At 40.0% G+C, this 16,841-nt stretch overlaps 2 protein-coding genes across 15 annotated transcripts in view; one reads left to right on the forward strand and one right to left on the reverse strand.

The window, feature by feature from the left end:
* SUPT3H (SPT3 homolog, SAGA and STAGA complex component) overlaps nucleotides 1–6,760 on the reverse strand; it is a 530,131-nt gene extending 523,371 nt beyond the window's left edge. Inside the window, exon 1 of one of the 3 annotated variants that reach the window (XM_038554227.1) lies at nucleotides 6,584–6,760. Coding sequence is in view for 1 of the 3 variants with exons in the window: in XM_038554225.1 (XP_038410153.1) it covers nucleotides 5,885–5,944 (60 nt within the window). In the remaining 2 variants the exon portion in view is untranslated. Of the gene's footprint in view, nucleotides 1–5,884; nucleotides 6,198–6,583 lie in introns of those variants that run through there. The other 2 variants (XM_038554225.1, XM_038554226.1) reach the window with 2 other exon arrangements.
* The window catches only part of RUNX2 (RUNX family transcription factor 2), a 326,346-nt gene that overhangs the window by 49,416 nt on the left and 260,089 nt on the right, over nucleotides 1–16,841 (forward strand). The window lies entirely within an intron of this gene.

Consider the following 16,841-nt stretch of genomic DNA (forward strand, 5'->3'; position numbering starts at 1 on the left):
CAAACCAGGAGTTCAGTTTGAGCCATATTAAGCCTCAGGCAACTATTAGACATTTAAGTAGAATTAAAATCCTGTAGAAGTTTTGTGACAGATGTTCTAAGACAGAAAACTGAAATAAGTCATGGTCACAGGGCTGTGCTAAGAAGGATAATTAATCAATACCGTAGAATGTTAAAATAAGAACCAACTAATCTCTCAAGTTCAGTTTCTCCATCTGTCAAGAATAATTTCTGCCTCTCTCTGAGGGGTGTTATAAAGAAGACAGCGGCTACCACATATCAGGCATTCAAAAAATATATCAGAATTGAAAAGAACATCAAAACATCTGTAAACCATGAAAATTCCCAATAGGCAGATAGAAACTGTGCATTTACATATCCTAGTTGGCTACATGAACAATTACTTTTTTTTTTTTTTTTTTTACCTACAGACATAGGAGCTCAGTGACAGACTGCTCAGAGACCTATGAATTTGTATTATTATATTTTCCTTCTGTAGTCTCATATTAATATAGGTTTCCATTCCAAGTGCTTTCATATCCAGTACTCTCTTAGGGAAACACTTAGTTTCACAGAAATTTTTTATTCTTTGCAAAAATAGTTATTGAAGAACACTACAAATGTGCCTACCAGATTGTCCTAAAATACGTAGCATTCAAACCCTGACAAAATGGCAAGCTTACTTTTCTCATATTAAAACACTGCTGGTTTTACATAAAATATCATATAATTGAGTGACTTAATGGCTAACTTTTCAGATAAATGCAAAATTTGTTAATCAGACTTTTTGTAGTAAGTGTATTTGACAAGGATGTCAAAAGAGGAGCTCTCTTCAACATCAAGATTCTCTCCTACTCTGAATTCACATCCTAGAAATATTTCACATTATGAGGCGTTTATTTTAAATATAAACAAGTCAATAAACTATCTGATGCAGTTAAAAACACAGTTAATGTGATTAAAAATAAAAAAGATTTGCTGTAGGCATGTAAAAAATTGATGAATTTGTATAAGCATTTCAGAGTTTCTACAGGGTTTTTCACCTGCATTAGTCCACATCTGTTCACACTCACCCTACAAGGCAAGTATTATCCCCCTACCAATGAGGAAGCAAAGAGTAAAAACTGGGTAAAGGTCACAAGTCTAACAAAAGTCAGGCTTTGATCCCAGGTAGCTAATAACCTGAAATATTCTGTCCATGTACATATATATCTTAACAAAAATTTACTAACCTTCTCCCATTTTAGTGCCTTGGTTTTTTTCATTTGTAAACGATACCTATCTCCTTTAACACTCTAAAATAACATGAAATTACTGGGAAGTGCGCACATAGTAAGCAATCAGGGGACTTGTAACAAAATTAACTCAGACACTGATGACTTCAAAAGTTCAGGAATTCTGTGCTTAAAAGTAAATCTCAAGCAGATAGATAAACAATTATAACAGACCAAACTCTAACTATACAAACTGGTGGGAGGAGAACCAAAGACATCTGAGGTGCAGAACTACAGTTTGAAAAAAACTAATTTCATCCAAATCCCTCATTTTTCAGGTGAGGAAACTGAAGTCCAGAGGGGTTTCTTGAACTGCCCAAGGACACATCACTATTTAGTGATACAGCTGGGATTAAAACTGAAGTCCCCTGACTTCTGGTCCTGAGTTCTTTCTACTATCCCACAAGGAACATACAAATAAAAGTTGATCATAATTAACTCATAAGACCTCCACAATGTGTTTGTCATAGGAACTTTGTTGTGAAGTATCTGCCTATGCCGACTCACAGTTTAGCAGTAAACAGCTGGGCTCTGGAGTTCAAATACAGACTCGAAACATTTACCATGTGACCTTGGGCAAGTCACATCACCTCCTTGCCTCAGTTCCCTCATCTTTAGAATACAGGCTAAAAGTACTCCTCTCGTAGATTACACAAAGAAATGTATATATAAAGCACTCAGAAAAAAAAAAAGAAAAAGAAAAAAAAGCACTCAGGACAGTGCCTAATACATAGAAAGCACTCGGTTCATGATGATGATAATGATGATGAAGAAGAAGAAAAGAAAGAATCCAAGCAAAACTATAGTTTCTTAAAAGCTTATCATAAAGTACTATCATTAAACATATATACTCTCAGAGAAGGAATGTTATAATTATGAGTAGTCCTTTAAAGATCCAGAAACAAATAACATGAAATGAATTATACAATCTTCAGTCATAAAACCTCTACAGCATTTAAAATAGCAAGAATATACTTCAAGATTTTAATTTGTATTTGCATATTATTTTGCATTTATAAAGTACTCTCGCACAAATTATTTCAATTTACTGCCCTATGAATTCAATGAACAACCATTTCTTCCAGCAACTACTACATATCTATCCTATGCCAGACAGCATGCTATTCTCACATTCATTATTTTATTTAACCTTCAATATCCACTATCAGCCATATATTATCAGAGGTAGTAGTATAATGCAAAAATCCTGACAGATCTATTCCAAAAAGTAAGAGCCTTATCAGTACCACCTATTAAGTGGGAATGACATGTCTGGATAAATAAATGACATAACATTTAGCACATGGAACTAGATGGAACACATCAAATGCCCATGAAAATGTTGGGTCTCCCTTAGCAGCAGTATGTAGTTGTTCTATGTAGAAAATATATCACAGGCACCTAGGTGGCCCAGGCAGCATCCACTCTTGGTTTTGGCTCAGGTCATGATCTCAGGGTCCTAGGATCAAGCCCCACGTCAGGCTCCATGATCAGCATGGAGTCTGCTTGGGGTTCTCGCTCTCCCTCTGCACCCCCCTCTAAAATAAATAAATCTTGAAGAAGTAAAAAAAAAACAAAAAAAGAGAGAGAAGAAAATATATTGCAACCAGATCAGTCAAGCACCATTACCATCATTTACAGTACCATTAAAGAGAGCAACCTCGGGCAGTGCCCAATATACTCTATGCTGTTTTACAAATAAAAATATACAACAATTTTTGCAGATTAAGGTCAATCTTTACTAGAGGTAGTAGGTTGACAAAATTGGGACAAAATCAATTAAAAAATAAAATGTTTGTAAAGCAAGACAATTGTGTAATTCTCCTCTGAAGTCTTCAGCAATCCTGTGAGAAGGCTGGGATGAGTTGAGATACTAATTCCACTTTATAGATGAGGAAAATGAGGATCAGAGAAGTTAAATACCTGAACTACAGTCACAAGGAGAGAATATGGTAGAAAAGGGCTTAACTTATGTTTTCAGAATTAGTTTTAAGTACTTCTTTGCATCTATCCACAATGTATCTCAGAACATCAATAGCTCTTCCAGGTCTATTGTTCAATAAACTTAAGGCTAAAACAGCTAATATTTACTGAGCACTTAATTCTTATGTGCTTTGCTATACCCAACACATCATCACATGGATTTAATCCTCAGCAGAGTAAGGACTCAAACCAAGTGTGTTTGAGTCTCAATAAAACATTTTACCAATCACAGTATAAATTAATACAATAATGCATTTGGCTAAGTATTTTTATTATTTGAGTGAACTATAAGCAAAATCCTTCTTGAACATTATAAATACATAAACAGATTTCTGACCAACTTCACTGTTCAACTTCACCGTAAAATAAAATGGGAGTTATTTTCAACAAGAATAGTGTCTTCTGATTTGATTGACATGGCCTAACTTTGAGCCTCCTACACCAAAGATCATTTATGTAGAGAAAACCAAAATTCAAGCTGCCCAAGATTTCCATCTAACATAAGGAGAAAAGAAAAAATGTTTAATTACCAGCAGCTTAAATGGACAGGTCACTTGCTGGCCTTATTCTAGATTTCTTATCTATTACTTGAGCACATAAGCAATAATTCTCTCAATACTTTAGTACATTTGTGAGACTGCAATATGGTTAATCCTCCTAAAATTACATATTACAAATTTCAACAAGAATAAAAGTAGGGTGATCATATGTGATACCAACTGGGACATTTTTTATATGAAAGGGGCTCTATTAATAATTATACCCGGAAAAACAGGGTCTAAATAATGACTGTCGCAGGGAAGGTGGGGTATACAATCACCCTATATAAGAGCAACCCATCCTGATTTGTATGATATAGGCTATTCTCTGTACATGCTTAATCCATGAGCTTTAAGTTTTTGGCTCAGATCTAATGACGATCTTTTAGCCTTGAGATCAAGGACACCATTTTACAGGCACCAGGCCAGAGTTAAGGGTGCTATCTATTAAAAAATGTATTTTTTTAAGTTTTATTCTGAAACTGAACTCTACAGATATTTGCTTTAAAAAGAAAAAAAAAAAAACAGCCTACATATTTCTTTTTTTTTTTTTTTTTAAGATTTTATTTATTCATGAGAGACACACAGAGAGAGAGAGGCAGGGACACAGGCAGAGGGGGAAGCAGGCTCTGTGCAGGGAGCCTGATGCGGAACTTGATCCCGGGTCTCCAGGATCACACCCCGGGCTGAAGGCAGCGCTAAACTGCTGAGCCACCCGGGCTGCCCTCAAAGAAAGAAATTTTACAAATACCAGTTTCAGAGTTATCTCTTCAAAAGTTCTGAATACCAATGACCACAAAATTATTTCTAAAAAGGCCCAATGCTGGGGCACCTGGGTGGTTCAGTCCTTTAAGCACCTGCCTTCCACTCAGGTCCTCATCTCAGGGTCCTGGGATCAAGCTCTGAGTGGAGTCCAGGTCCCTGCTCAGCCAGGAGTCTGCTTTCCCCCTCCCTCAATTCCCTCCCCCCACTTTGAGCCCTCTCTCAAATAAAATCTTTAGCAAAAAAAATAAATAAAATGGCCCAATGTTCAAAGGCTACTACTACAGACTATCAATTTGCTTTATCATACAAAAGTTGTTTTTTTTAAAACCCCATCTTTCAAATGGAAAAAAAAATGAATAAAACGTGAAAAGTTTTCATTAAACCTAACCAAAATGATAGAAGATAGTGAAAATCCATGGTCACAATTTGGTACAATAATGATTAAAAGAAATGTCAGTTAGTATTGCTATGGCTCTCCAGATGAATCTGGCATTAGCTGAACCACCTAAGGAGTCAAAAGAATGAGTTTAATTTGTCAAGCTGTAAATAAGTACTAACAGACCCATGCTTTTAACTATAATATTTGAGCAAAAGGCATTATTTGAATATAATTAGGATTCCCTATGGCAACAAACATTCCAAGACTCGGCTTCTTTCACTTATAACTCGACCAAGTCAAGAATCAGAAGGGGTCTCAAAGTCTAAATTTAAATTCTAAGCTTATATTGTCCAACAAGGACCAGCCACTCGTGGTTATTTATATTTAAGTTAATTGAAACTAAATTTTAAAATTAAATTCCTCAATGCACTACTAGTCACTATCCAAGTGCTCGAGAGCCACCTGAGGCTAGTGGATACGGTCTTAGTACAGCACAGTCTACAGAATATTTCCAACATGGCAGAAAGTTCTACAATATTGGACACTGCTGCTCTAGACTTAGGGTGCTCCCAACTTAGGCTGCTCTAGATCTCTGCTTCAAGATTCCCAGAAATAAGTCTGCAATAATGAGGTACAATGAAGTGCATCTCCTTTTGCAAAGCCCCATCAAAAACCCTGTTCATCCTATCCAATCAAACCCAGTCTCTGAAACATCCACCAGAAATTCCAGGAGATCCGTCCTCAGTTTGCCCTTCAAGTACATCTCCGCACAGCTAACTCAATTCCGTTTCCTGAGTTCTAACTCCTAACATTTACTAAGACCTCAGGTCCTTTCCTCCCAGATAAACATATACTAATTTCTTTCAAACGAAACAGTTTCAAGTTTGTTGTGTAGCAGCCTCGCCGAGTGACGCTAATGTATCCGCGTGCACAGTCACGATGCACCTTAGTGTCCTCTCTGAGCGTCAGGTGTTCACTCTTCCTAGAAGTCTCACCCCGGCTCATCAAACCTTCGAGCGTATTGATTTCTAATTTAGAAAACAGTCGTTCGGAAGGTCTTAAAACACGGGAGACCAGAATCAATGGCAGTTAACATCGGGTCAGTGCCCGGTGCTGTTCCCCCCAATAAGGCCGACGGTTCAGAACCGCGCTGTTACCACCCCGTGCGCAGAGCGGACCGTCGGCCAGATGCGAGCTCAAGAGCTCCCGCAGGGGGCACCGGTGGGGGCACAGGCTTCCCGGGACGGACCCCCCTACTAACGCTCCCTAACGCTCCTTCCCCAGGAGTCTACCCGGCAGCTCGCGAGCTGGAGGAGCGCCCAAGGTCCCTAACGCAGCCCAGCGCAGCCCAGCCCAGCCGGCGCCCCGCGCCCCGCGCCCGCCCGCCCACGGGGAGGAGTCAAGAGGCTGCTCCCCGCCGGCGGGAGGACCGGGCCCAGCCGGGCAGCGTCTCCCTGGGCCCGGTCCCCAAAGCGCCCCTTCCTCCCCCGCAGCCGCCCTGGGGCTGGGGCCGGGGCCGGGGCCGGGGCCGGGGCCGGGGCCGGGGCGGGGCCCCCAGGCGCGGGGCTGCCGCGCGCCGTCCCTCCCGGTTGGCAGACCTCTCCCCGCCCGCCCCGCCTCCCTCCCCCCCCGCGCCCCTACAACCTCCGCTCTAACACTGTAGGCACGGCTGCGCGTCCCGCGTGGACAGGGTGGGGAGAGATGCTGCGGTTTCTGCGGCGGCGCCCGGGACACGCTACGAAAGGGGGCGGGGTGGAGGGCTGAGAGTGTCGAAAAGCAGAAAGTGGCTCAGCCCGGGGCAGGGGTTTGGGGGGGAGGGGGCACAAGATGGCGTGAGCCCGACTCTCCGCGGGGCGGGGGCCGCGGACACGAGGAGGGAGCGCGGCGGACGCCCCCACCGCCAGCTGCGCGGGCGCGGCGCTAGCGCATGCGCGCTCGGCCAGGCGGCCGCGGTCTCCTTCCCCGAGCGAGCCACTTCCGCCACGCTCGCTGGGGGCGGGGCGTCGCGGGGCGCAGCCGCGGCCGCTTCCGGTGCGGCGGGCCGGGCGTCCCGGCGGCGGCCGCCCAGCGGGGCCTGCGGGGGGAAGCGTCGAAGGCGGCTCGAGGCCCCGGCGGTTGTTGAAGAACGGAGCTGAGCGGGCTCGGATTTTCGAGCGGTTGAGTGACCTCCGCTGGAAGCTTGCTTGCAGCTTCCGGGCAGAGATTGGCGGGTGTGAGCTTCTGCCTAGGAATGGGGGTGAAGTGGGGTCTTACCCGGACTGTGCTTTCGGCAGGGGGGAGGGGAACCTCCAAAAGACTGGCTCCCCCGAGGGCCGGCGCCGCCCGCGTGTTCCGCAGGCCCTGCAGAGCCCGCTCCCCACCCTGCCTCTGCCGCAGGATCCCCGGAGAGGCGCTGGGACCTGCTGGTGGGCCCCAGGGAATACCTCGCTCCGGCCGCCGGCCTCATGGTACCGGGTTCGGGCGTCTAACCTCCACTTTTGCTTTTTTATTTTTTTTTTAATTTTTTATTTATTTATGATAGGCACACAGTGAGAGAGAGAGAGAGGCAGAGACACAGGCAGAGGGAGAAGCAGGCTCCATGCAGGGAGCCCGACGTGGGACTCGATCCTGAGTCCCCAGGATCACACCCCAGGCCAAGGGCAGGTGCGAAACCGCTGCGCCACCCAGGGATCCCCTAACCACCACGTTTTTATCTTTGAAATCTTCTTTCTGTATCAGGGGGTGGTTTGTTGTTGTTTGGGGATGATCCTATTTTATTATTTTTCCTTGGGATTTTGGCCTGTTCCTCATTTTTTTTTTTTTTTTTTTTTTATTTATGTATGATAGTCACACAGAGAGAGAGAGAGAGAGGCAGAGACACAGGCAGAGGGAGAAGCAGGCTCCATGCAGGGAGCCCGACGTGGGATTCGATCCCGGGTCTCCAGGATCATGCCCTGGGCCAAAGGCAGGCGCTAAACCGCTGCGCCACCCAGGGATCCCCTGTTCCTCATTTTTAAATCTTGCACGTCCACTTTGGAACCACCTGTCCTGTGCTCTCCATTTGAGGGATGCCGATGGAGCTCTTTAATACAACGGTCAATTACTTCAGTACAGGAAGTCTTATTTTTAACATTATTTTCAGCTGTTTAGGGAAGAAAACTGAGTTAGCATCCATGCTTAAGTCCACTCCTGGGACGTCAAATATAAAGTGCTTCACAGAAATTCAACTACTAATCCTCATCAAGTCTTTCAAGGCATTATTGCTCCAGTTACTTTCTCGCTTATGAATATCTCTGTTCTGACCATCTTTTCTTTCTAGTTGCTTACTTTTTTATTTTATTTATTTATTCTTTTTTTTTAATATTTTTTTAAATTTATTTATTCATGAGAGACACAGAGCGAGAGAGAGAGAGAGAGAGAGGCAGAGACACAGGCAGAGGGGGAAGCAGGTTCCATGCAGGGAGCCCAACGTGGGACTTGATCCCCGGTCTCCAGGACCGTGCCCTGGGTCGAAGGCAGGCACTAAGCGCTGAGCCACCCAGGCTGCCCTAATTGCTTACATTTTTAAAAATAGCAACTTATTTCATTATTTCCTCTGGGTCATAGTTGAGTCTACAGTTAGTTTTGTGTGTAGTTCTTTTTAATATCCCCAACACTTTACTATTTGCCAAATAAAGTTCCAAGATAATAAATATATTTAGGATGTCAGAGTTCATCATAATGTGTAAATCAGGGCCTGATGCAATGCTGGGCAAAGTGTAGAGTATAAGGAAGGGAAAGTAAGAATTGTTACAATTTCTTACAAAGCAAATCCAATTTATGCAGTAGTTGAAAACCCTTTTCAAGTATGTTACCTAGAAAATAATTAAGAGAAAAATTGATATTACATATAAGGAATTATAACCCAAAGCAGATCGTTTCAATTAAAACTACATTCAGTTAATGTTGCCATAGTACTTGTACGGGAGTTTTACCTGCATCATGTGGAGGCCAGATTTGACCTAGCTTTTCAGAATAGAACCCACATCTTACTCTCAGGCTACTGGTGTCTAATCTACATATTATCACATGCAACAGGAGTTCATGAAAGTGAGCCACAGAGAAAGGAAACTGAATTAAACCAGGCGCTGGTAGAGAGAACTCAAAAATTCACTCTTAGGAAATTATGAATTGTGCAGTTGGCAGAGACCTTAGCTTTGAAGTCACATGACTTATCCTAGTGTTCCTACCTCCTGGAATCTATTAAAATCCATTTTAAATTTTTGATTTAGCCATAATTTCGTTTGTAGTTGGAGAGCACTGCTGTACACAAAGGGTCAAAATATCCTCCCTTAGATTAATATCAAGTATCCTAAACTATTGACGCTGCTAGGGTATCTTAATTATAACAAAGCTAAAACAATGAAGCTGTTGCTGAAATTCAGACATTCACGACTACCACCCCTCAGAAAAATACTTGATTTCCAAAGCATGTGGAGAAAATGCCAGGAGACCAAGTGAATGCATCACACCACAAAAATGTCTCTATCCCTTAAACAAAGCTGTTAAAGGAAAATGAAGCATTGTTACCATAGACTTTCACATTTGTTTGGCATAATAACCTTCATGTAGAGTCACTAGTGCAAAAGAAAGCACAGATATCTAAGTAATTTGGCATCCTAAAAATGAGGAGGTTAAAGAATGAAAGAAACCCTAATTCTCCAGATAGTGGCAACTATGCCTAATATGGAATCTCTATGATGAAGTGGTCTCTTCTCCTCATAGGGATATCATAAGAACAGTTTACTTCAGGTGACCTGCAAGTTCTTATTCTTTTGGGATCCATAACCCTTATTTATTAGGATACCTGAAGGAAGCTCTTTCTTATTAACTACTATGTTCTTTGCTATCTTTGCCCTAGACTTCCAGTGTTTATATAATCACCTTGGAAATAAATGGGGTAGAACTGCAGGTTGCAATTGTTGCTATATTCAGTTAATTATCTGACTTTCTGATATTGAGAACGATTTTTCAATTCCAATGTGCTTTACTTTTAGAATAACTTATTCTGACCAAAAAGATTACTCAGTTCTGTGGTATCTGGGCGAGTTACTTAATGTTGTTGGGCCTCATTTGTCATGTCTGTAGAATAAGGTGACCAAATCAAATGAACTGAAACCTTGTAGCTCTAAAATTCTATGCTTCTTTAAAATAGGAATGAGCAAAGGATAGATGTTAAAGTGGTACAAAATAACTTCAGCATTCCACATATTTGTGCTACCCAAAAGTACAGAATATTCAAGGGTCTCACTGTAGGCTGACATGGATGTTCAACTGATATTATGCACTTCAAAAAAAAAAAAAACATGAAAAAATATGCACTAATTAAATCTGTTGAAATACGGGGGGAGGGGGCGCATCACATAATTATTCATAGGTGTAATCAAACGGGCTTCCCATACCTTCAAAATTATATTCATAGATTTCAAGAGCAATACAATGATGAGAGAAGAAATGTTAAGAATTCTGAGCAACTTGTAGACCTGTAATCATGATCCATCATCTTAGGAACTTCTCATTGCAGATTTAACACTCCAGGATCCTTTAAAATTAGTCCTTCGCTGCTGAGAAAATGATCATGTTTTGAGATTTAGAAAGAGAAAGGAATAATACATTATCAGGGTGTCAAAGAGCCCCCAAACTCTGTAGACACATGGAAACTTAGCTACTTTCATTCCCATGGAATCCAATATATATAATTGTAATCCTCTTATTCTGGAAACAAACAACTTCTACATTTCTCCCCTCAAAGATGAAGTCTATTCACTGAGTGTAAATTATGGGTGCTTATTAGTTCATTCATTCAACAAATAATTATTATAGGCCAACCATGTGCCTGACATTACTCTAGGAACTGCAGTGAACAAAACAGACAAAAATCCATGCCATAATCAAATATAGTAGGAGTAGCTGAACAATAAATACCTAAGTAAAATATAAAATAATATGTTAGAAAGTTATGAGTGTAACAGAACAGAGGGAAAAAACTATACAACAGGGAAGGGATAAGGAATGAGACAAAGCACAGGAGGAATGGGATAATTGTTCAGTTTTAAACTGGGCAAGCAGCGTAGGCCTCACTGAGAAAGTGGCATTTGAATAATGATTTGATGAAGGTGAAGGAGGGAACTGCAAATATCTAAAGAAAGAGATATCTGCAGATAACTCCAGACAGTAAGAACAACCCATGCTAAGGCCCTGAATTAGGAACAAGCCTAGTAAGTTGCAGGAATGGCCAAAGGCCATTTTTACCTAAAAAAACAATGACCCAGAAAGAAAAGAAATAGTATAATGTGAGGTCACAGAGGTACTAGGAGGCCAGATGGTAGGCCTATGTGCCTGGGACAGGGAGGCTGTTAGTAGAGGATTGACATGATGTAGTTTAGGCTTTAAAATAATTATTCTGGCTGCCGGATTACCTGTAGAGTACAGGTCTTTTTGCCGTAACCCAGGCAAGAGGCGATGATAGCTTCCACTCGAGAGTTATTACGGTAGATTCCGTAAGACATGGTTAAATTCTGGATATAATCTCAAAATTAGGGCAGCCCAGGTGGCTCAGCGTTTAGCGCTGCCTTCAGCCCAGGGCATGATTCTGGAGTCCCAGGATTGAGTCCCACATCAGGTTCCTTGCATGGAGACTGCTTCTCCCTCTGCCTGTGTCTCTGCCTCTCTCTCTCTCTCTCGCTCTCTCTCATGAGTAAATAAATAAAATATTTTTTTAAAAAAATCAATATGATTGACAGACTGGACTGGGGCTTCTAGAGAAAGAGAGGCATCAGGATGACTGATGTGTTCTGGGAAACTGGAAAAATGAACTGCCATAACTGAGATGGGAAAAAGTGGGGATGGATACGTTAGGTAGGTGTAAGAGATCAAGAATTCAATTTTCAGCATAAATAAGTAATAAAATACAATGTATTATTGTTTTCCCATCATAAGTAAATTCTTATGGAAATGAAGAAAAGTTTGCATTTGTAATCTTCTCTGATAATTATTTAATTAATTTCTAATCCTGTTCACAGAATAGAGGCCCATCTAGACCTGTATAACATATGCCAAGGAATACCTTACTTTTGTTTTAAGAAGATATAAAGCCAGTTCATCTCCTTGTTAAAAAAAAAAAAATAGACAAACAAAAAAACCTTTCTTTTGCTATTGTTCTATTAATACCTGACAGCAAGGTGGGGAATTTAGTTAACACAACTATACAGAACATCCAGTTCCCCAAAGTATCTTCATTAAAATATTTACATGTAAAACTGGATCTATTTCAGTGAATTACTTGAATAACTGCTTCTATTTGCTATTATACATATACATTTATTTTTCTATTATGCATGCAAACAGGGCCAAAACTTAATCAGTGCCATGAGTGAAATATACCACAGTATGGCTAAGGCAACCTGCTATTCCTGGTTCACATTCTGACACTGGATGCAATAAACCTATTTTAATTAAGGAATGCTCAGAACCAATATTAGTGATCAGGAAACTATACCAGCAGATTTGATTAAGTTTCTTTAGTTTTAGTTTTTTTATAGATGCAGCTTAGGCCATATTTTCTCTTTCCAGAATATATTTAAACAACTTCAATAACTTAGCCAAGTGTAGTACAAAAAATAATGAGCTTTGGTGCTGCTTATAAGCCATGATGCCCTGAAGAAATTATTCAACTTAAAAAAAAATAATAAGTGTCCTCCACTGTAAAATAGGAATAATATCTATGTGATAAGGTTATTACCAGGATTTAAGTGAAAAGGTTATTATCAGGATTTAAGTGAAAAGTTTCTGACACATTGAAAATGTTCAGTAATCTTTAGTTATTGTTGTTTTCCAGTTTTTAATGAACTATAGAGTAGTTTTATGACATTTGTATTTTTGATATATTAGACATGGGAATAAATTAAACATGAGATCCTATCTAAAGTGTTAGTAGTTTTTTTCTGAATTCAAGAAATCTACATCAGTATGACAATTATTCTTTTAACAAACATTTAATGAGGACCTTTAAGTATACTGGCCATGTTAGGTCTTGGAGATATAATGACACAGAGTTTCTGACCTAAAATGATTTCTTAGTAATAAATTTAGGAGAGATGAAGTTGCATAAACAAGAGCAAAGTCACCATGATAATATGTAACACAAACATTAGCTGAGGTCTCCCCGACTTTTAAGCTGTAGGTTAAAACTATTGAGCAATGGTTCCACATCATTTGCAAACCCAATAGCCAATTCTGAAGATGCTAATGTTCTCATGGTCCCATCTTGCTCTGAACTCACATTTATACTAAATTAGTGAAGTTCATGGATGAGCTTCCAACTATCTTTATTCCACAAATATCGACTCAGATGTAGAAATTAACCCTGTTCCTAGATTTCACTCAAAAGCATTTTCACAAAGTTTTGTGTGAGGACAGCAGATAGAAGATGACCTGTAGGAGAAATAATGAAGTAAAATTTATAGGACTTAGTTATTGATAAGATATGAGGATGGAAATAAGGCAAAGAGAGGGAACTCAAGGATAACTCCAAGTTTTCTCAACTTATTAAGTGGTAGGTTGAACATTTTGATTTTAAAGTGGTCATACAAAGTTTCAGATGGCTACCATCAATAGTCAACTAGACTATTCAGGCATGATGGTAGAAATGAAACTCAAGAGAGTAAATGGCCATTTAGATTTGGAACCAGCAGCATACAACATACAGCATTCCAGACACATCTCTTAGATATGTAATTTAGCCCTGTTCCTAGATTTGGCCTAAGAAAATTCTTATAAACATCTGTGTGGGTACAACTGAAGCTGAGGAAGACAAAGAAATGCCCAGGAGAGCATGCATAGAACAAAGAGAGGTGAGTCAAAGATTGGATTCTAGACACCAACATTCAATGGGAAATGGAGAGTAAGAACCTGTAAAGAACACTGAGAAGGTAGTAGTGCTACAGAAATTAGAGCAGAGAGCTTCAAAGAGAAAGATGAATGGTGCTAAAATGAGAATTGGTGTCAACTGTACTTAGCCAGTTCAAAGTCACCTTGGGCAAAGAAGCATCAATAGAGTGGTAGGATTAGAAACTTGGTTGTAGTAACTTGAGAAGAGTAAATAAGGAAGTTGAGAAATCAAGTGTGTTATTCTTCCCAAGAACGTGTCCTGTGAAAGAGAAAGAAATTAGCTAGAGAAATATTTAGGGTCACAGGGTAGATTTTCAAGATCAAGGACTTGAGCTTGTTTACAAGCTTTGGAGAAGAAGCTGGCAAAGAGGGAAAGGTTGAACACTTGACAGAGAATAGGGCCAATTAATTACAAAATCTCTAGAAAGCAAAGATGGAATTTGGATGAAATCCTGGACAAGACTGGACAGTTTTTGATCAAGAGTCCAGGAAGTAGACCTTAAAATGGGAAAGGGATGTAATGTAAGAAAGGAATAAGAACCTGAGGCAGTTCATACATAATGACCCAAATTTTCCTTGTAATGTAGGAAAATGGAGGTGTTGAAAAACTGAAGATGATGCTATAAGATCGGTATGAGGGCAGCCCAGGTGGTTCAGCGGTTTAGCCCCGCCTTTGGCCCAGAGCCTGATTCTGGAGACTCGGGATCGAGTCTCATGTCGGGCTCCCTGCATGGAGCCTACTTCTCCCTCTGCTGTGTCTCTGCCTCTCTCTCTCTCTCTCTCTTTCTCTCTCTCTGTCTCTCATGAATAAATAAACAAAATCTTTAAAAAAAAAAAAAAGCGTATGAAGTGATAAAGTTTTGTTGAACCACTGTGTGGAATAGGAGAGAAATAAACCAAGGTCTTGTCAAACTGAAGATAGCCCAAGGTAGAGAGTGAAGTTCTGGTCCTCAAAGCATGGTTGCAGCATCTCCTTCTTGTTGAAAAAACAAATTTGGGTCCCACTCCATAACCACAGAATCAGAAACTGAAGGTGGAGTTCAACATCAATCTACTTTAAGAAGCACTCCAGAAAAATCACCTCCCAGTGATTTTGAGGTTCCCTAATGCTTGAGAACAACTTCTATAGAACTTGTGACTTCCCCCAATAATCTAGCAAATGATAAGGCACAAATTACACTATTTGATCACATTCTAGTCATTTTTTAGTCATTTTCCATGTTACAAAATATGTTTATTCAGAACAATATCCTTAAAGGATTTAAAATATTCTGCTGGCTTTGCTTCCAAAATGGATGTCCTACAAAACTTGTCCTTTCAAGTTTTACAGAGCAAATCCTGCGAAACATTTTTGCCTCACTGCTCAATTTTCACAGTTATAATAGAGAAATAATAAAATTGCTGATTACTACGTCAAAAATATTCAGTAACTTTCTAGATAGCAGTCCTCAAATTACACTCCTGCACTAACATCATCCCATTCCAACTAAATAATGGTAGTCATTTCTCAATTCATGTAGAGAAAGTTAAGAACTTGAAATTTCTTACTTTTAAGTTATTCTCCAATAAATTTTTCTTAAACCTTTGGCCCTCACAACTGCTTATTTTGCAACAGATGCTAATAGATTATTACAAAATAAGTGAACAAATAGTCAATGAATATTAATGAAACTTGGTTTGATAGACATGGTTAGTTCAATAGTTTCTCAATTATTGGACACATGTTTATGACTGATTTTTATATTACACACCAATAATGCAGATATTTTCTACTACCATTGTTCCAACAATGTTGCCTTTGCTCAAATAATTTGGAACTATTTTCAGGATCTGGGAAATATTCTTTTGAATATCCTAAACAATGGAAAAGCCAACAGTCATGGTCTAGAAGGATCTTAAAGATTTATTTTGTAATCAAATAGGTGGGTGAGTGATGATGTTGATTTATTCAGGTGTGCCTTGCTTTAAGAATTATGACATAATATGTGGAAATCCATATTATTATCCACAAGTGCACATATGAGAGAGTCCCCAATTATTTGTAGGTAAGACTAACCTCTGAAAGTTAATTGTGCAATGAAAGATCACAGAAGGCAAGATCCAAACCAGCCAGCCTTAATTATAACCTGGTTAAAATACTATGTACATAAGAAGAGAAGTTGGTTAATCACAAAGTGTAGAAATAGCAAAATTAGAACAAACTGGCATAGTACATTCCTATGCTGTGTTGATGAGTGGGGAAAAGATAAATGGGTCAAGATATCAGTGTCTTAATATCATTCAAGAATTCAAATTAGGGGAACACTAGGTGGCTCGGTGGTTAAATGCCTGCCTTTGGCTCAAGGCGTGATCCTGGAGTCCCAGGATTGAGTTCCACATCAGGCTCCCTGCCTGGAGCCTGCTTCTCTCTCTGCCTGTGTCTCTGCCTCTCTCTCTCTCTGTGTCTCTCATGAATAAATAAATAAAACTTAAAAAAAAAAAAAAGAATTCAAATTAGGTAGCTAACTCCCCTTATCCTGATTCTGTTGTGAGCAGTAATCCTTACGTATTTTAGCTTTCATGAAGCTTCCCAAATAATATGATGATCAGGATGACAGGAACCTCATTCCACCCAACAGTTATATTTCCTCATCACCAATCAACTCAGCATTTTGGTTTTTATGCTGAGTCTCTACTGAGTTAGAGTAAGTCAGCTCTGGAACAGTGATAATGTTGCCTGATGAGGGTCAGGGAGCTGAACCCCAAACTTCAACTCCAGTTCCGAGGAGGCTTAGACAGTTCTCCTTGGTAGTCCCCCAGCCTGGAAACCTACCTTTTTTTCTGAACAACTACAGGAAATAGATCAATTAGCATGTGCTTATTCACTTCATAAAAGAATCATTTGCTTTATGAAAAGATTTTAAACACAGGGAACTTAAAATGGATGAGAAATTACTTTTGAGTTCAGTCAAATTCTTTAACATTAGCATAACTCATCTGAATGGTGTGGCAGGGT

The sequence above is a fragment of the Canis lupus genome, chromosome 12 (genome assembly GCF_011100685.1).
Source record: "Canis lupus familiaris isolate Mischka breed German Shepherd chromosome 12, alternate assembly UU_Cfam_GSD_1.0, whole genome shotgun sequence".
In the NCBI taxonomy this organism is placed as follows: domain Eukaryota; kingdom Metazoa; phylum Chordata; class Mammalia; order Carnivora; family Canidae; genus Canis; species Canis lupus.